At 35.1% G+C, this 20,971-nt stretch overlaps 2 protein-coding genes across 5 annotated transcripts; one reads left to right on the forward strand and one right to left on the reverse strand.

Moving 5' to 3' along the window:
• Nucleotides 1–7,296: 7,296 nt before the first annotated feature.
• LOC115708754 (reticulon-like protein B9) lies at nucleotides 7,297–9,423 on the reverse strand. The gene is made up of 5 exons (XM_030636761.2): nucleotides 9,278–9,423; nucleotides 8,387–8,567; nucleotides 8,034–8,175; nucleotides 7,825–7,894; nucleotides 7,297–7,700 (listed from the first exon to the last, which is right to left on the reverse strand). The coding sequence occupies exons 1-5, from the start codon at nucleotides 9,363–9,365 to the stop codon at nucleotides 7,531–7,533; spliced, it is 651 nt and encodes a 216-aa protein (XP_030492621.2). The 5' UTR covers nucleotides 9,366–9,423; the 3' UTR covers nucleotides 7,297–7,530.
• Nucleotides 9,424–10,918: 1,495 nt separating this feature from the next.
• On the forward strand, nucleotides 10,919–15,533 carry LOC115709916 (L-Ala-D/L-amino acid epimerase). Of its 4 annotated transcripts, none has more exons than XR_009686851.1 (8): nucleotides 10,960–11,617; nucleotides 12,846–12,956; nucleotides 13,134–13,350; nucleotides 13,556–13,889; nucleotides 13,978–14,039; nucleotides 14,405–14,476; nucleotides 14,973–15,155; nucleotides 15,262–15,533. XR_009686851.1 is itself a non-coding variant. In XM_030638174.2 (7 exons), coding segments are annotated over exons 1-7 (1,275 nt in total). In that variant the 5' UTR covers nucleotides 10,919–11,140; the 3' UTR covers nucleotides 14,975–15,533. The 4 variants fall into 4 exon arrangements, 2 of the variants coding, with proteins under 2 accessions (XP_030494034.2, XP_060967848.1); XR_009686852.1 differs by having other exon boundaries at nucleotides 14,973–15,149; XM_030638174.2 differs by having other exon boundaries at nucleotides 10,919–11,617; nucleotides 14,973–15,533.
• The last annotated feature ends 5,438 nt before the right edge of the window (nucleotides 15,534–20,971 follow it).

The following is a 20,971-nucleotide window of genomic DNA, read 5'->3' on the forward strand; positions in this document are numbered from 1 at the left end:
GGTCAAGTGTTTTAAGGATAAAATACACAGTAGGGTGTAACGGTAATCTAATCCCTTTTACAGTGTAGATCATTCATATAGAGGATCATTGATCAAATTAGGATTATAACAATGGATAACTAATGATGTGTCTATATGGTGGAACATATAGAGCATTCTATATACTGAGAGTGCAATTCTAAGTTCTATGCGTAAATTCAACAAAGAATTAATCAGTTAGTGAATTTAAGTAATAAATTCTTGATCTACATATTGGAAGCTCGGTTATATCGGCCCATGGTCCCCCCACTAGTTGAGATAATATTGCTTGTAAGACTCCTGTAATTGGTTTTGATTAATCAATTATAATTCTCAAATTAGACTATGTCTATTTGTGAATTTTTCACTAAGCAACGGCGAAATTGTAAAGAAAGGTTTTTAGGGGCATATTTGTTAATTATGATACTTTGTATGGTTCAATTAATAAATATGATAAATGGAAATATTATTTAATAATTATTTATAGTTATTAAATAGTTAGAATTGGCATTTAAATGGTTGAATTTAAAAATTGGCGTTTTTGAGAAAATCAGATGCAAAAGTGATAAAATGCAAAATTGCAAAAAGTGTGGCCCAAATCCACACTGCCATGGCCGGCCACTTTTATAGGATTTATCCTCTGATATTTTCATTATTTTAATGCCAAATAATTCAAACCTAACCCTAGTGGAATGCTATAAATAGATAGTGAAGGCTTCAGGAAAATTACACACTTTTCATTCAGAAAAACCTGAGCCTTCTCTCTCTACTTTGGCCGCCCACTCTCTCTCTCTCTTCTTCCTTAAGATTTCGAAATACTTAGTGATTAGAGTAGTGCCCACACACAGTAAGTGATACTTCAATCATAGTGAGGAAGATCGTGAAGAAAGACTTTCAGCAAGAAGGAGTTTTCAACACTAAAGAATCAGAGAAAGAGATCCAGGTTCAGATCTTGATAATACTCAGCGACAAAAAGGATACAAGGGTTAAAGATCTGAACGGAAGGAGTCATATTATTCCGCTGCACCCAATGTAAGGTTTCCTAAACTTTATATGTGTTTATTTCATCGTTTTAGAAAGTTCATATTTAGGGTGTTAATCAACATACTTGTGAGTAGATCTAAGATCCTGGTAAAATAATTTCCAACACCTATATCCACTGAAAGTAAGTTCATCTCACTCGCAGATGGATGTACATTCAGGGGTGGATATGAGTTTTTCGTTATATTCTTAAAACGATCACTCTAGATTTTACCTTATGCAAAGAAATTTGAAATGTTTGAAAATTTCATGAATTTCTAGCAATGGTGAAAAACCATCAAGGTAAGTGGTTAAAAATCTTGCGAACTGATAGGGGTAGAGAAATAGTTAGTAGATATGCAGTTCAAAGATCATTAAATTGATTTTTGAATTTTATCCAAACTTACCTCCCAAGAAATTCAATTTGCATATTGATTGTTAGTTACTAGTCGTTGCCTAAATCCTTCTATGGTAATACAATTTCAGAATGATGCAATGGTTGTATAGTTAATGTAAATCATTACTAGATTCATGGATGACCTAATCGAAATCTTAAGATCAAAAGCTAGAACTGTTAACCATGGTTTGCATGTTTGTTAGCTATTCTAAGTGATTAGGGGTGGACCATCCCATAGTCAATAGATAAGAAAGTGTTTGTTTAAACAACCACAACTTTTCTAAGAAAAATGACTAAGTCTGAAAATAAAGTAGCAAATAAAGGAGATATTTTTCTTGATTCCAAAAGTGTTCTATCATTTTTTTGACATATGATGATCCCACTGCCTCTGTTGTCTTAACACAACCGAAGATGTTAATACCATTTAGTTTTCTTAGACATAATTCACGGTACCTTGTCGTAGTGGGAGGGTTTCTAGGAACTCACCTTCTTATGACTTGGAAGACACTAGTGATTAAAATCCATTGTGAGTTTAAACAAGTAATGTATTGTCAAGATAAGAAACTAAGAAGAAAAGCCAATAGAACTATGGTTTGATCCATTCACATGGACTAGCCTAAAGTTTTCTATTACAAGCACATAAAAGGAAATTTTCATTAATAAGTCTATTCAATGGACTTAACAAAACTTCATGTTCCTAGTATTATAGGTTTGAGTTTATCTAAACCTATGGCTTGTGGTATACCAGGTAATTACTTACTCTAATGCAAGCAACTTACTTTAATAAGATGCTGCAACATATTCTTTCTAATGGCAATCTATAGAAGCTTCTCGACTTCTAGGCATAGATTTTATTTATCTAAGAAAAAATCTCAACTATTCCAGAAAAGATAAAGCCATGAAAGAATTTCTTAAATCAACAGTGAGAGGTCTCAGATATGCTTTAGTATGCCTTAGACCAGACACTTGCTGTTGAGTGGGAGTAATGAGTAGGTATCAGATTAATCCAGGAGAGGATCATTGGAAGACAATCAAGTAAATCTTAAGATTAAGAAGAGGAACTATATGTTAGTCGATAAGGGTGTGTTTAAAACTCTTAGACTACACCACATCAGATTTCGAGACTTGCCTTTGTGCTAGAAAGTCTGCTGATAAAATGGTGATTACTCTGGGGGTGGAGTAGTGATTTTGGAGAAGTGTAAAAACCTATCTGAAGTCTCTAGGTCTACCAGAAAGAGACTGAATGTTAAAGTTGCAGGAAAGGTACTTATTCAGTCTAAGGAAAGTTCTATACATTTGTGGCACCATTCCAACTTGCCTTAACTACTAGTGTTACTTCCTGAATAACCAAGAGGTAGTTGCCAAAAGTATAGAATCGAGTATCCCAAGAGAGTTGACATATAGAGAGGAATTTCACATTATCAAGGATTTTGTGATTAAAGAAGAGTAATGGTGGAAAAGAGGTTGTGTTTAATTCAACCTGTCAGATCCTATTACGAGGAGTTTACTACTATTACACTTGATTTGTATATCAAGGTGTTGAGATTATTTGAAATGCACATTTTGTTTTATATTAGTACAAGTGGGATTTTGTTGGGTTTTGTGCCCTAAATAAAACCCATTTCAATATAATCAGATTTACTTATTAATAAAGATCAGAAATAACATTTTATGTTGCAGGGTTCACGTGATTTATTTAATGATTATATATATATAATGTATGAATTCCATTTAAGTCCAGAACATATGAATTTGTTAACGATTATAGTGTTGTCAGCACAGTGAAATATAATCTTAATTATATGTTCGAAAGTTTATTCCCTGATTTCTTAGAACACTGGATTTAGACTGACATGGTATAATCAGCGATAGGTATTCTTACACCTTGGAAAAGTGTTATGTCATTTCCAGGACATTGGCAAAGTTTACCAGTATCGGATGTGTGGAGTATACATCGGAAGGGACCGATATTGAACTTTGATTAGATATATTAGCATTTACTGTAATATCTATTCAATTCAATATCACTCGTTGATCCTAGATCAAATAATCTTAATCCTGATATGATTAGGTTCGATCTCAATAGTGTTATTCGTGTTCTTTGATTTGTTAGTTAAGCCTACTTTTGGGTCAGGGTGATACGTACATTTTGGGAACACGGTAGTGCAATTGAGTGGGAGCGCTAACATAAATATGGAATCTATAGCTTCTATCTGGCGAATAGAAAGTAAAGGATGATTTTCTTCGAGCTTAACCAAACGAAAATAAATGGTGGAGTACTCATTTCACTTAGCTGAAATATCATTTATAGAGGGTTAAGTGTTTTAAGGATAAAATACATTGTAGGGTGTTACGGTAATTTAATCCCTTTACAGTGTAAATCATCTATATAGAGGATCATTGATCAAATTAGGATTATAACAATGGATAACTAATGACGTATCTATATCGTGGAACATATAGAGCGTTCTATATGACTGAGAGTGCAATTCCAAGTTCTAAGAGTGGATTCAATAAGGAATTAATAAGTTAGGGAATTTACTTGGTGAATTCGGTTCGACTTATTGGAAGCTCGGTTATATAGACCCATGGTCCCCATACTAGTTGAGACCATACTGCTTGTAAGACTCAGTTAATTGATTTTGATTAATCAATTATAATTCTAAAGTTAGACTATGTCTACTTTATCAATTTTCACTAAGCAAGGGCGAAATTGTAAAGAAAAGAGATTCTAGGTTTATTTATTAATTAAGATACTTTATATGTCTAAATTAATAAATATATTAAATGGCAATATTATTTAATAATTAATCTTTAGTTATTAAATATTAGAATTGACATTTGAATGGTTAAATTGGAAAATTGGCATTTTTGAGAAAATGGGAATGGAAAATAACAAAATAGGAAAGTTGCAAAGTGAGGCCCCATTTCCTTATATGGGCCGCCCACTATGCATAGGCTTTTACCATTTTATTTTTTCATTTTTTTAATGCCACACGATTCTAACCTAAACCTAGAAGGCATTGTATAAATAGAAAGTGTTGGCTTCAGGAAACTCATGACTTTACACATTGTTTCCTTCATAGAAAAGCCAAGCCTCCCCTTCTCTCTCTTTTCTTCTCTTCTAATTTTGAATTTCCCTTGAGTGATATGGTAGTGCCCACACACATCAAGTGGTACCTCAATCATAGTATGTAATACTATGGAAAATCAGCATCAAAGAAGGAGAGAAAGAGATACAGATTCAGATCTTGATTATGCTCTGCTACAGAAAGGAATCAAGGGCTAGAGATCTGAATGGAAGGAGTCATAATATTTTGCTGCACCCAATGTAAGGTTTTCTTAAACTCTTATGTGTTTATTTCATTGTTTTAGAATTCATATTAGGATGTTAATAAAACATACTTGGTAGTAAATCTAGATCCTGGTAAAATATTTCTAACACTTTTGTTAAAATTTCTACTAGCTTTCTTCTTCATTAAGAGAAATAAAAGGAGTGCAGAGCTAGGGTTTATATTGTAAACACTTGTATTACTTAAACACTCACCTGTAAGGCCAATACAACGGACTCTTGGATCAGAGATTATTAACCCCCGAATCACGTGAAAAATAACCTATCTTCTATTTATTATTTTATTCCTTTCTTAAGCTCTATTTTATTAGTTTCCGAAAATCTTTGTAAACACTATAAAACTTTAAGGGTTGAATATTCCCAAAGCTATTCCTATGAGTTCTCCTTTATGCTTAGAGATAGGAGAAATAAGCTTTTAGACAAAAGTGTTATACAATATTCAAATCATGGTAGTTCCCACTAAACAACACTCAAAGTTGTGAGTGAGTGTTTCTATTCTTCTTCTATTTCATCATGATATTATATATATGTGTGTGTTATATTACATATGATGTAATCTCGGGCCGAGTGTTGGTATAAGCGAGCTAGGCTCGTGCCTAGGACTCACTTTTTGAGGGTCCCAAAATAAAAATTAAAAGGCTCCATTACATTTTTATTTAATTAAACTTAAATGTACTATGAGCAAGAATTGTCCACAAGTTGATTAATTAACGCATGTTGGTTCGAATCCCGCGACACCCTTTTAAATTTTTTTTTGATAATTTACTTCACCCAGCCCAATTATATACTTAAAGATTTATTTAAATTAAATTTTCATTTTATTTTTTTAATGGTTTCTTTTTATTAATTTAAACTCTATTTTTTAACAGCTTTTCATTTTTTTTCTTCCCTTGTTGTCATAGTAAGCTTTCTTTGATTATTTTTTTATGTTAGCATTGTGGGAAAAAATTCATTAATTTAATCATCAAAGTATGTTCATATTAATATATATTGTACATTCTACAAATATTATTTAATTTTATTGAAAATCTTGGTTAAAATCTTATAAAGATAGCCTTCATTACTTGATTTTTTTTTTGTTTCATTATTATAGGTAAAAATGAATATTGTGTTAGGATCTCAAAATTTAAATAGCCTTAGTCCCTTACATTTTTAGGGGGTAATCTCTTTCTTTTATTTTCATATATATATATACATATAATATATATGATATTGTAATATTTATGTAATTAATTTCTTATGTTGTCTGTGTATTATTTTATAATAGAATTATAATTTTTAATTTTAAACTATTGACGTGTAATATCTCTAACTGGATAATTTTAAAGATGGGATGGTTTTTTCTCTTGCCTGGTGAGGCGTTTCACCCATATCTTTTGTTTTTCTTGCTGCTTTTCTTTTTCTTTTATTAATCAAAATTCAGATTTGATTAAGAAACAGTGTAATTAATTAATTAAGAAACCAACAAATGTAAAATTTTAATGATAAAAACAGTCACTAACTCTATTAGAAGAGCATATTAACTTTGTTTTTGAAAGTTAATAATATTTGAGTTCTTGCAGTGCCTGAAAATAAAATATTATCTTTTAACTCTAAAATAGAAAGTTTGGCTAGATGTTCTTCATTTTACAATCTAACCTGTTTGGTCAATTATATTCAATCCCTTTTCCTTACCATGATCGAAATTTATTGCCTATATCTTACGTAGTTGTAATTGCTTACTATTAAAATCTACAATAGTCAACCACTTTATCCATATTTGACCACAGAATGTCCCAATTTAAATGACATCAAGATACAAAGTCTGATGTTAGTAAAGGGCCCAACTGACCCTCCAAATAAAAGGCAGTAAAATTTCTAACAGAAAACTGGGAAAAATTAAAAATTAAGCTAGAATAGAAAGCACAGTAAAAAGCAAAAGTAGTTGTTTGGATGTTCAATAAGGATCCAACAAGTGTCGTAGGTTCTCTAGATCTTTATTTCGTTGACGAATTATTCGACAATAGAATTACTAATTGTTTCACCTTTATTTCTTTTCCTAGTTACTTCCCAGTCACTGCTCTGTACTAAATTATTCTCTGTTTGGTTACCTGAAGCCTTAACACAAATCTAATGAGGCAAGTTCTAGTTCTGTTCACGAGTGTATTTAATTCTTTTATACTTTGAGTACTCCAAGTCCCTAGTAGAGATGCCTTTGCCCTTCCTTGTTCTTTTCTCTGTGGTATTTTTTTCACTCCTTTGCCCTTTAAGCTTCAAATTTACGATCCCCAACTTAGGTGGCCTAATTCTATTATTTAATGTCTAGTTTATTATCTGGTTTCAAATTTAATTCAGAAATTAAAATAATAATAATAATAATATCCTCTCTTTCAATGTCTTTTTTATTTTAATGTACTTTATAACTATATCCCAAGTTCTCATTATTCCACAAACTATCTTCTGAATGCCTCATGCAAATTCTATCTTCCTACTCCTAGTTTTAATAACCAAAACCTGTTGAATAATCAAATTCAAAAGAAAAACCAATTTAATTTCATTGTTTTATTAATGCTTTATACATGTAATCATTTTCGAGTTCTATACAATAATATTATCTATAATACAGTCGGAAAGGTACACACATACACATACATGTTACATATGCATAGCACGCTGTAATTTACATGTGAAACTGATCGGGTAGGACAATTCTATTAGTACAACTGCATCATAGTCCATGCATGCATGTATCCTCTTGAACTTTTCATCTGTATTTTTTCTCATTAACTGGGCCTCGTGGAATCTTGTTGAGGAAGTTAGAGTCCAATTTTCTGTATGTTCTCTTTATCTCCCGAATTAATCTAACAGCAAAACGATCAACTTCATCTTCATATCGATCATAAAGAAATGGTAGTGTTCCCATACAGACAAAGCCTTGAGTGTGAAATCAATAACCAAACCAATTAGGCCAATAGTCATAATGAAAACCATAAAAAATACTGGTAAAGGTTCCTAATATATTATCAAAAACAGTTAGTTGGAGGGAAACATTTCTTACCAAAATACAGGAAATTTAAGAAGCTGAAATAGTTTCCAATCACCGACACAACATAGAGAGATATAATTGCCTGAAAAAAAAAAAAAGAAGAAGAAAAAGAAAAAAGAAGACAGAGAGAGACCTTTTAGAGACTCGATCTGCAATTGAATTTATTGAATTGTTTATATATGTTTCAATGTTAGAAAAGTATTTTAACTTCTTATATGTACCAAGAAGAAAAGTGGGAGATCATTTCCACATGCAATTTCAAGGAACTTTGGCAGCGACTCGTTAAATCTTTTGTGGAAGGTTGAAGCCGCTTTTCCAAATGCAGAGTCATCTAATACAACCTTTGGAATTTGCGGTCGAGTCCTGTTTTATATTTAAAAAAAATTGATTAAAATAGTTTCATCTAAATGAAATCAAGAAAACCACGTATCATTCTACTATATAATTTTTTTTGTTTTGTTTGAAAGATTCTATTATATAATTTTTCTCAAAGCATAAAAAGGATTTTAAATTATTAGTCTTATAACTCAAATGATGTGAACAGAGAGATGAGAATGAAAATAAGGTGTAGTACCAGTGAAAGTGTGCTGCACAAGTAGACCATATATAGAACACAAGCATAGTGGTGATGAAGATGTGACAAAGGAGTGTCACAAAGTTATACTCAACAACTTCAAACAGAAACCATATTACTGTCATTCCCACCAAAAGTGCAGCTGAGATATTCCTCTCCTTCCACAATAGCACATCTGCCACTGTAATTTCACATCTTTATTTATCAAATATCACGCTTTGATTTGTTGGCTAACTCAAGACTATCCAAATTATCCACCTAAACAATAATTAATAACTTTAAAATAATATGCCCTTAAACAAGAGTCGGCATACAGAACAGAGTATGCTGTATGCATCTATCAAAATATGGTGTACAAAATAGATATGCACCACAATTTCAAACACTTCGAAATCTAACTTTTTCCTTTATAGTCTCCTTAATTTAAACTCTAAATCTTAAGTTTATTGTTCAGCCTATTTTGATCTGAATTCTATGTGTAAAGATTACAATCAAACAAAAATCAATTGAAAAATAATTATTGTCAGTCACCATGTTTATATATGCTACATATTTTAATGAATTTTGTTACAGTAATCTCGTGGTGTTGGGCAATGGGTATCACACTACTCCTTAACTTCTTCAACTTTTTTGCAAAATTGTCCCATTTTTATAAAGGCATTTTGCAAAATAATCTGTGTAATAGTTCAGAAAATATTTGGTACCTCTTAAATTATTTGGATAAATTTGTTTCAGAGTAGAAATGCTAATACATACTCGTGTAAAATAATACGCCAGGATATGTAAGACAGTAATACAAGATCATAATTAGAAAAATAACCTGAAATGTAAAATGACATTTTATTTGAAGTGGAAAAAGAAATAGGTAGAAATATAAGAGAGTAGTAGTACCTTTTCCTCCTCCAAGAACTTGATGTATGGGTCTTTCACGTCCAAAAAGCCTTCCCCCATTAGATATCTCGTTATCTGAATCTGACATTTTGGTGGTGGGAGAGGAAGTTTTATTTAGATGATGGGATAATGAGGAAAAGAGAAGAAGCAAATATATACTAGGACATCGAGTTCTACGCTTGGTAATCAAGTAAGCTTGCACCAAGTAAGGAATGGCTTGGGCCTTGTCTTTAAACATTACTTTGCATGGAGGCTACAACAGAAATCTTGTTACAAAATGACTGTAATTAGTGTAAAAAGAATAGAATTCCATATCAGACATATAAATTTGAGAAAATCAAGTTAAAAAATTACAAAATGCTGCAAAAAATAAAAAAATAAATAAAAAAATAAAAAAAGCAAAAACTACAAAATGCGGATAAATTATTTCACTATCGCAAAACTATATTTACATGGAAAATTTGTACCAATTTTCTAATTTATTTCTTTTATGATGTACATTGTGGGTCATTAAATGATTACTATACCGAACAAGTTTACTCCAGTTGAAAAAACAAAAAGAAAAAATTGGATTTATCCACTGAACTATCATTGAAGAGTTTTTGCTGTTTAAACTTTACTCTATTGTAAAAATTTCCTCTGAACTATAAAAATCACTGCAAATATTCTCTTACAGATGTATTATGCTTATTTATTTAAACAATTTGTTGATATAGGAATGTGATTTTATTGTAGCCCAATTGAAGGGTCCCAAGAAAAATAATTCCATAAATAGAATTCTAATAAAGAAATATGAGAATATGTATGAGAGTATTCTTAGAACTAATATTTTTATTTTTAATGCCAATAAACATAATCTCAGATTGCGGGGCTCGTTTGTTACGCTGTATAAGAATCGTATTGTATTAAATAATCAATAACATTATGTTTGCATTAATTATTACGACCAAATTTTTTAATACAATGTATGTTGTATTATTTAATACATAATAAATGGTCCCTTTTAGCTTGTAATATAATATTTACAAAAGATTTGGGGTCAACACCAATCTCCGACCCAAAATCGGACCTGAACCCTGAAAACAATGTTGATCCCAATTGTTATTGGGAGCTACTAACATAGAAAATAATGTGTCCAATGAATTAAATTATTAGTTTATTTTTTTTTTTTTTGATATTCATGTATGTTATGACTATTTAACATATTTTACAAAATTTTAAGAAATTTACAATAATTTACAATATAGAAAACAATGTTTAAATAATCTATTTTACAGGCGTATAAAATAAAATAGGTACGCGTGCAACATATTGCTTGAACTCAATTTTCGATGTGTTAAACTTTTTCGAATTTTTTAAAATTTTGCAGGATGCCTTAAACAAGTATAATTTATATGACCATGAGAAAAAATTTAACTAAAAATTATTTTGGATAATAAAACAGATTAAGATAACAGATAAAAATGTATGGGTGTATCTCTTTTAAATAAGTAGCAAAAAAAAAAAAAAATAGAAAAAAAAAAAGCGGTTACCAGTTTTTATTATTATTTTACCTTTACTTTTTGATTGACATTTTCCTACCGTTAGATCTTAATAAATGTTGGTTTTTGGTATCCAACGGACTGAATGTGTTGAGGTATGTAATATCTCAAAAGTCAATTGAGGTTCTACATAATTAGCCATTAAAAAATATATAAAAAATTGACAATAAAAAATTCTCTCTATCAACTGTTCACTACAGAAACCAACGACAATGGCAGTTCTCGACATCTCCGTCACTTGTGAAGACCCAATTGGAGGCTCAGAACGTCACACTCATCTGAGTAGTGAAAGAAAAACCCTTCATAAACCTCTATTCGCCCAATGTCTTCGATTGGGCTCTCTCTAAAATTGACACTACCCAGCGACGCTCCCTTTCCCATTTCTGCTTTTCATTCCCATTCCAACCCGAGAAAGATCAGTCCTACATTGAGATTCGGGCCCAGAATGGCCGTGGCGGCTCCGACGAACTTTGGTTTTAAGGATTTGATGGAGACTATCATGGTGGACGTCCACAGAGCCGAGAATAGGCCCCTGAATGTTCCTCTGATTGCACCTTTTACGATCGCGACATGTCGGCTTGAAAAGGTCGAGAATGTTGCGATTCGAATCGAATTGAAAAATGGGTGCGTTGGGTGGGGTGAGGCCCCAATTTTGCCATTCGTTACGGCCGAGGATCAGCCTATTGCCATGGCTAAGGCAACCGAGGCTTGCGAGTTCTTGCGCCGGTGTCCCGAGATGACCCTTAGTTCGGCTTTGGGAGAGATCAGTGGGATTCTTCCGGGACATGAGTTTGCTTCTGTGAGTATTATTAATTAGTATATATTTGAATTAGTCGTTGTTGTTCATGAAGCTTTACCAATGACAAATTAATCCTTAAAAAAGTGTGTCAGAACTCTTGAATATATATATATATATATACGTAAATATAGGAAAATTATTCAATAGGTATTATTTTTAATCACTACCGATACTGTGTTTGCTTTTTGTGTAATGAACTTAACTCGAGACTGGAAACCTTTAGTTTCGGGTTAATCAGTTCATGTTGTCCTGTTCAAAGGTTTACATGAGTTCGATTATGGGAGTATATGATAAGTTATGAGCATTGCCATTTGGCAACTTAAGGAACTCAACAACACACCAATGTGGTGGATCCGATATTAAAATACACCAGTAGCAGTATGATACCTCTTATGGTTCTTGGCACCTTAATTGTCCATTAGCATTTCTCATAAGTTACATATCTATGTGTGGATTGCTTTTAATAAATAAGTGGGTAGGTGGCTCTTAAAACTAGCTACGAAGAAAATTCCTAAAAAACAACTGTTGAACTGGAGAGTTTCAGATTTTGTGCCATTTCGCTGTACTGATTTTCAGTAATCACCAATTTTGAAGCTCTCTCTACTGAGCAGTAATGCTTGTTTGTTTTATTTTCATTTGCAATAAACATGTTCAAACTCCAAACATGCACCAATTTGGTGCAAAACACTAAATGGTGCGGAAGCTTTGCCCCGAGGGACCAAATTCTACACGATCCCCCTTTTTTAATTATCATTTTGTTTTAAAAAATAACCTTCAAATGAATTTGATCACATGTTACCTTTAATTTGATTATTAAATTTTCAATTTATATTTGTTTAAATATTTTGAAGATATTTACAAGGATAATCATATAACTAAAAAGTATTAAGTTTATAGAAAAAGAAAAAAAATCTCCAAAGTTTAGAATTAGTGTCTTTGAAGAAAAATATTCTGTCTAGTGTAATATTTGGTTATTTGATTTATGTTTTTATTGAAAATGTTATGAAATATACACAAATTGGTGAAAACGTTGGACCAAAATGGTATACACCCTTGGAGTTGGAGATAGTGAAGTAAGTTGAAGCTTGTGAAGTGTTACTATATCTTAAATGGTTACCTTTCACTATTTGGCTGAAAACTTTTACTTCTCATAGTCTTCTGATTTTAGATTTCTAATTTTTTCTGATATCTTTTGTTAAATTCTAATACACAATGTTGGGTATTGAAGGTTAGAGCGGGAGTGGAGATGGCATTAATTGATGCAGTTGCGAGCGATATTGGGGTGCCTCTGTGGAGATTGTTTGGTGGAGTTTCAAACACCATAACCACTGATATAACAGTTGGGTGATTGTTTGAGTAATTTTGTGTTTACACTTTTGTTCATTTTTTAATTGTCTTCAACAGATTCAACCTGTGAATCTGATATGTACAATTTTCTGTAAGTTAAAGTATGTTTTTCGTAAGTATATTACACAATCTTTAGCAACTGAAAATTGTGTCAAACTAATATATGCAGATTCCAATTGTTCCCCCAGCTGATGCAGCTGCATTGGCTTCAAAGTACTGCAAACAAGGTTTCGGAACATTGAAACTTAAGGTGGGAAAGAATCTAAATACAGATATTGAAGTTCTTCAGGCCATACGAGAAATCCACCCAGATTGCCTTTTCATCTTGGATGCTAATGAAGGATATAAACCAATGGAAGCTGTTGAAGTTCTTGAAAAATTACATGGTAAATGATGTATTTTCAACATCTAGTGTTATAGTTCTCTGGTTTTTTTCATGAATGTTTTTTGAAAGATGTAATATTTTCTGCGTTCAATTATGCCTGTATATTCAGCTTATCAAATTCCTACTTTTAGCCTCCTCTCAAAGGTAAAAATAGTTTTTTTCCCTTTTTTGCATTAGTATTAAGTTTTGCTGTGTTATTTTTGCAGAAATGGGAGTTACCCCTATTTTGTTTGAACAACCAGTTCATAGAGATGATTGGGATGGCCTTGGTTATGTTACCCATATTGCAAGGAATAAATATGGTGTATCAGTGGCAGCTGATGAGAGCTGTAGAAGTGTAACTGATGTAAAAAAAATAGTTGAAGGAGATCTTGCTGATGTCATAAATATTAAGCTTGCCAAAGTTGGGGTTGTTGGGGCCCTTGAAATTATTGAGATAGCCAAAGCATCTGGATTGAAATTGATGATTGGTGGTATGATTGAGACAAGATTAGCTATGGGATTTTCTGGCCATCTTGCTGCTGGCCTTGGGGTTTTTCAGTAAGTTTTTTCTTTCTTATTTGTAAGAAGTGCATCTTAACTTATGTCCCGCTGTTTTGTCATTAATTAAGTACCACGTCTTTTACAGGTTCATAGACCTGGATACACCACTGCTGCTTTCAGAAGATCCAGTTCATGGAGGTTATAAAGGTACTGTTGACTTAAGTTCATCGTGTTAAGAAATGGAATCTAGTGAATCTAAATAGCAAAGATAGATCAAAAGAAGTTGACGCCTGAAAAAGTCTGAAGGCTTATTAAAGCCATAAATATTTTTCATTTCTTACCGAAAACTTAAATGTATTTCAAATGACATTGAAAGATTTTTTATGCTTCTCTAGTAACAATGCCAACAAAGTCTCTGTAGTCCGGAATTCAACATTGTATTGTACAGTGTTTCACTTTTTATGTTAGTGTCATTGTTTTGGCATATGTTCGTTGAAAATAATGGATCAGAGAAACTGAAGACTGATATCTCTCTTCTTTTTTTTTTTCGAAAAAAAAAACTGACTGAGCAGTTTCTGGTGCTGTATATGAGTTTACAAACTCCAGAGGCCATGGCGGGTTCCTTCACTGGGATGAAATTGCTTGTAAGTGACAATTTACTCTATAATTATATGATGCATTACTTCAAGAGGTTGGGAGGGTTAAGGCCAAGAAATGGCTTCCCTAGGTTAGATTTTGAAAATAATTTCTTGTACAATTCAATGACTACTGTGTGAGGCTCTTTGAAGAAGCTATTTGTGCATAACAAAATGTGCATAGAAAATGGTATAAATATAATTAATAATGACTATAATCTTAGTGCTAGTTGTTTTTCCTAAACATATGAGATGTTAGGAAAATTTACAAAAAAGAAAGTGGGCCAAGGCAACGATATTTTACCTAGTACATAGACTTAAAAGTACTGGAGTGTGGAAAATAAATATTGTTATTGTACCTAATATTACGGAATCATTTTTACTTTGGGCTTAATTGACAACTCCCAAGAATATTTTGTACGAGTCTCCCTCTCTATGCATTGTCTCAAAAATTAACTACTTTTCACAGCTTGTGTTTTTAAAGTCACTGCACTATTATCTGCAGAAATCAAGATCTGCGAGCAATTTCAAAGCTTCGCAATGACAAATTTTATAAGCTCCCTGTAATTGGTCATCACAATAATGCTGAAAAGCATCTGATTGCTTGTGTAAACGAATTTATGGATCCTCTAGTTTTAACAAATTTGGGAAACTATGCATCTTTTGGCGACTTCCTTTTACTGTAACAGTAAGTTTGTAATATCAAACCTTCTTTTTGTCAAGGGAAACTTTTAATTGGTCAGAGGTTGTATTTAGTGGCTTTCATAAAGAGTGCAAGAGTTTTATGTTTTCAGGTAGTTGTTATGAATGAAAGGATGATCTTCATCTTATGCAGCCTCCAAGATTGTGGTAGAAAATCTGGGGATTACTTTTTGGGATCGTTTGGTATGCAGTTTTTATTTTATGAGAATAGGTTTAATATTGCTTAGAGTGTGATGAAGGAAATTATAAACTTAGGAAAGCAATATTCCGGTATGCTCAATAATATTATAAAGATGTATGAGAATATGAAGATTACTTTGTTTGCTTGACATAGGAATGAAATGTGTCAATTTTTTCTTTACAATATATATATATATATATATATATATATTTTTTAAAATACTAATAATTTAATATTTTTTTTTCTTTTTAAAGGTTTAAAATAATTTTTATTTATTATATTTCATATTATTTTATAAAAAAAGATTAACAATAATAAATAATTATAAAGAGTAATATATATATATATATATATTTATAGGAATGTCAATCGGGCCGGGTCGGGCTTGACTCGGCAATGACTCGTCTTGGCATTCTCTTTGGCACGATCTAATCCAACATCCCCCCCCATTTTTTTTTTGATGGTAGAATTTTTAACTTTAAATATCTATATAAATTTCATTTTTCATAATACTAGATTCTCTTAATTTGATAATGTCTTTTAATTTTGCTCATATATTTTTTTAAAATAAAATATTAAAAGCTATATATCTCTCCTTTACTAGAAAAAAAAAATAATTGTCTAACAATGACTGACACAACTATTATCGAGTCGGGTCGGATTGGGTCAATGACCCCGATAAAGGTCAATTGTCACAGGCCAAAGACTTGGCCCGCAATTTTTATATGTATTTTTGTCACAATAATTAATTGTAAAATTAATTTGTTAATAATTTTTTCAAGAATCAATAATTAAACAACAATAAAAACTCCTTATAATAGTATAATCCAAATATTGTGAGTATGTTTTTGTTTTTGATGAAATTTACTTCTTTAGGAGGCACTGAGATGGAATATTTAAAAATTTATATACTTTATATTAATTAATTATATCATACGTTCAAGAAAATAATTTACAATTTATTATACATGTGAAATATACTCTTAATTTTAAATATATATACATTAAACAAATAAACAATAAAATTACATATTTTATTGGGTAAATACTATTTTGGACTCTCTGTTTCACAAAAGTTACCAATTGGACCCTGTGTTTTGTTAAATGACAAAATGGACCTTGTATTTTCTAAAATAGTACAAAGAGGACCCTGAATTGATTTTTTGTCAAAATAAAGTTTAATTATAATCTGATCTAAAAGTGCTATGATAAAACTGTTTACATTTTTTGTATCTGTTCGTATTAAGCATTGTCTTCAAGTTAGTTGTATTAAAAAAAAGTAGTTAAAAATTAAGCTCAGGGTCCTATTTTTACTATTTTATAAAATGCAAGGTCCATTTTATCATTTAACAAAATACAGAGTCCAATCTATAACTTTTGCAAAACACAGGGTCCAAAATAGTATTTACCCTATTTTATTTATTAAATTGTATTTTATATATTAATAAACATATTATATCAACAACATAATCATAAATACTTTTATAATAAATATATTAGATTAATAATTAATTAATAATATTAATTATAATATAAACATAATATTTATACATAATATTACATTTAATTAGAGTTTTGTTGCTCCTAAATTCGCCCAATATACGTGGACCAGTCAAGAGGGAACACGTGGATCAGATAACTTGGAAAGATTTGCTAAGTCTTTTTATGCCACCAGGAAGCGCTATTAACATGGGTCCCGGAGAAGACACCCGGAGTATAAGCTACTCCCGGAAGCTAGTATAGCGTGAAGGCTCTCCGGGAGGTGTCAGGTCTCTCCCGAGAAATCAAGTCGCATTTAATGCCGCATGGGAGGAAGCGTGTTGGGACTGTAACACGCAATAAAGTCTGACGGCACAACCCCCAAACAGCAGCGCTACAGTAATGATCATTTAAGTCTAGCGACGGCTACTCTGCGAAGAGTCACGTCAATCATAAGACAAAAAGGACATTCTCCATAAAAGCCCTACAGCACCTAGGGATTTGACCATGCATCACCCATGGTATATTCATCGGAAATGCCCAACTTTATGGATACTTACAGATACATGTGTAAGAACAATTCTAGGGATTACCCCACCAAAACACTATAAATACCCCCTCAAAGCTCATTTAATGGGGTCGGAGAATCTTGGTTGCAAAAGAGCAAGAAGAGAAAAACTCACCAAGAACATTCTCTGTGTTTAAGGGAAAAAACCTTCTCTCAAGTGTAAAATCTGTATTAAATACATCCATTAATGACAGTGGCTCGTGGACTAAGGCTCATTAACGCCCCAACCACGTAAAAAGTCTTCATCTCGCTTTCTTACAGCTTATTATTAAAATATATTTCAATAGTTGCCGAAAACCTCGGTCAACATTTTGGTGCTTTCATTGAGAGCTGAGGAAAGCTGCTTCGCAACAAACATTTAACTTCACGATAATGGTGGAGACAAGAGCTACACGTCATCCTCGCCCTCTAGAAGACGCTCAAGACCCCAATGAGGAAGATGTAGCCTCAAGGGCAGCAGAGGAGTCTGAGGAAGAAGTTCCAGATGAAAACCACGAGGAACACCTCGACGAGTACGCTTACGATGATGGGAGCTACCAAGAGCTGGTGCTCCTCAGACAAAAAGCTATCGATCACGAAGCTGAGATCGAAGCTCAGAAAGTGCAAAATCAAAAGATGCATGAGGTGATGCTAGCCATGCAGAAAGCCATGGAGGCAGCTGGTATTCACGTGCATCCCAAGGCGATGGCCGCTGGACTCGACGGGGAGCCAGCGACGTCTTCGCCTAATTCCCAGCAGCCAAGGCCTAGGGAACCTAGCCTTATAAGGCACCCTGCTGAGGAAAACCAAACAAAAAACCCTACTTCTGCCCCTGGTCGAAAGAAAAAGGCGCAGGATCCGCGTAAGGTCCGCTCAGATTTCCCTAAAGGGAAAGGTCCGCAGAGGGGCAAGCCCCAAAGAGGGAGTCTTGGCCCTCAGGATCGAGGGGACCGGAAAAGCGTTTCCGTGCACCAGGAACCAGGGGGTAGAGGAAGAGGAGGACAGAGATGTCCACCCATTGATCTGAGAAATCAAATCAATGGGAATCAAGGTGACCTCCGGGATCACCTGGATCAAAAAAGATACAGACCCGAAATCTCCTCGGGTACTGTAAACGAAGGGATTATGGCAGAGCTTGCCATCCTTCGAAAAGATATTGCTCGAGTCTCCCGGAGGCAGAAGGGAGATGACTCCGACTCGGACAGTGAGGACCGGGAGCCTTGTGCCAAGCATATCCTGGAGGCGGAGCTCCCTAAAAATTTCAAGATGCCCGAGATGGCGGCATATACTGGGAACTCCGACCCCAGTGATCACTTGTCACGATTCAACCGAGTCATGACAGTCATGCGGGTCAGCAATGACGCCAAATGCCTATGCTTCCCCCTCACTCTGAGTGGATCGGCAGAGGAATGGTTCAAGAAATTGGAACCAGGATCGGTGGGATGTTGGAACAAACTCCAAACCAACTTCCGGAGACAATTTGTCGCCGCCAGGAAGGTCAACTTGGAGGTTAGTGCCTTGACCAACATCAAGCAACTACCCACCGAAACCTTGAAGAATTACATCAAGAGGTTCCGAGAGGAAGCCTCGAAGACCAAGAAGGTCGACGACGGACAACAGCTTGCGCTTCTCCAAGCTGGAATCCGCACCGGGACTCCCTTCTGGAACGAATTACAGCAAGAAGGCGCTGCTAGCCTTCAAGACTTCCAGAAGCGAGTCCAAAAATATATTAACCTCGAAGAAGCCCAGATCGTGGCTTACGGAGGCTATTATCCCACCGGAATAGCAGGATACATGCCAGGAGTTTCGCCCTCGGGTACTGTCCCGACCGCGACCCCTCCGATAAGTGGCATACAGTTTTCGCTACTCCGGATACGACGGGGCCAAGCTTTGCCCCCGGCATCTTCCCATTACGGCAGCCCGTCCTGGGTGAACGGACGGACTCCTTCACAGGCTGCCCCAACCGCCAGCTTAACAGGCCCTACCCAAGGGTCGAGAAGCAAAAGGTCTTCCAAGGGCAGCACCCGAACGGGAGAGAAGCGCCAAAAGAAGGGGTACACACCCCAATACACCCAATACACAGAGCTCACGGACTCTCAGGAACGTGTATATTTTGCCACAAGGCAGAATACGCACTACGGAGACCCCGGCCATTGTACGAGAGACAGCTCCCGGAGAGATCCGAGTAAAAGGTGCGAGTACCACAACGACATTGGCCACAGCACCAACGAGTGTAAAAATCTCAAAGATGAGATTGAGAATCTGATCCGTTTGGGCCACCTCTATGAGTGGATCAAAAATAGGTTGCCCCACCTTAACCGGGGCGAGGTGGCGGGGGTATGCCTTCGGGAACACCGGGGGTACGGCAGAGTATTGCCTCCACTGCTCCCGCAGGTGACACCCAGCATATACCCGGACTACCGCCCCGGCCTAATGGACGGGTAGCCATGATCTCCGGAGGTCCCCATATCGGAGGAAACACTCGAAAGGAGCGAAAGAGATATGCCGAGGCCGCAAGACACAGTGAGGTGTGGGAGGTCACTCAACTCCCGGCTCAAAGGCCTCGGCTAATGGACCAACCCATAACGTTCACGGAAGAAGACGCCAAGACGGTGCGCTTTCCTCATCACGACCCGCTGGTCATAGAGACCCCCATCGCAAATAAAGTGGTGGCTAGGGTCCTGATTGACAATGGAAGTTCCGTGAACTTGCTCTTCAAAGAAGCCTTCTCTGCGATAGGGTTGACCGACCGGGACCTCTCTCCTAGCGGATCACAGCTCACAGGGTTTAACGGGACAACGCTAATCCCGATGGGAAAAGTCAGCCTCCCAGTTACCCTGTGCCCGGATACCCCCCAAAGCACGTTCAAGTATTGCACCTTCGTGGTGGTAGACTGTCCAACAGCCTACAACGCAATCTTGGGCCGACCGGCCCTCGTCGACTTTGGTGCAATAACTTCAATCCGACACCTATGCCTAAGATTCCCTACCCAGGAAGCCGGAGTCGGAACGGTGAGGGGAAATCAAGGAGAGGCCAGGCAATGTTACAATGTTGCCACCCACTTGCCAGTACTCATGGTCCGGGGGCCCCCTGACATAGAGAAGGCTGAAGAAGACGAGCTGGGTCCTCGCATAGGATCCGAAAGGGTCGTAGAACCAATGGAGGACGTCGAAGAGATACCAGTGTGCGACGACGACTCCACCAAAGTACTCCGGATAGGGAGAAGCCTAGATCCAGAGGAAAAAGATAAAATAATAAAAACACTGAAGGGCGCCATTGACATTTTCGCATGGCGCCAAGAAGACATGACCGGCATCAGCCCTCATGTCATCACCCATGTACTCAATGTCAACCCGGACATGCCCCCTGTACAGCAAAAGAGACGCCCGCTCGACTCGGTGAAAGCCGAGGCCTTAGAGAAAGAGGTGGATAAACTTTTGTCCAATAGCATGATCCGCGACGTATACTATCCGGAATGGCTAGCCAATCCGGTCCTGGTGCCTAAGCCAAACGGGACTTGGCGGGTTTGTATAGATTTCACAGATCTAAACAAAGCCTGCCCAAAGGACTGCTTTCCGCTGCCCAGGATCGACCA

This window comes from Cannabis sativa, chromosome 3 (genome assembly GCF_029168945.1).
Source record: "Cannabis sativa cultivar Pink pepper isolate KNU-18-1 chromosome 3, ASM2916894v1, whole genome shotgun sequence".
Classification (NCBI taxonomy): Eukaryota; Viridiplantae; Streptophyta; class Magnoliopsida; order Rosales; family Cannabaceae; genus Cannabis; species Cannabis sativa.

Coding starts and splice junctions, on each gene's coding strand:
- LOC115709916 (XM_061111865.1), top strand. CDS start 11,141: ATGTCTTCGATTGGGCTCTCTCTAAAATTGACACTACCCAGCGACGCT. Junction 13,890..13,977: donor GCTGGCCTTGGGGTTTTTCA/GTAAGTTTTTTC, acceptor CGTCTTTTACAG/GTTCATAGACCTGGATACAC. Junction 14,040..14,404: donor AGTTCATGGAGGTTATAAAG/GTACTGTTGACT, acceptor CTGACTGAGCAG/TTTCTGGTGCTGTATATGAG.
- LOC115708754 (XM_030636761.2), bottom strand. CDS start 9,365: ATGTCAGATTCAGATAACGAGATATCTAATGGGGGAAGGCTTTTTGGA. Junction 7,895..8,033: donor ATCTCCCACTTTTCTTCTTG/GTACATATAAGA, acceptor TTTTTTTTTCAG/GCAATTATATCTCTCTATGT. Junction 7,701..7,824: donor CTTAAATTTCCTGTATTTTG/GTAAGAAATGTT, acceptor TTCACACTCAAG/GCTTTGTCTGTATGGGAACA.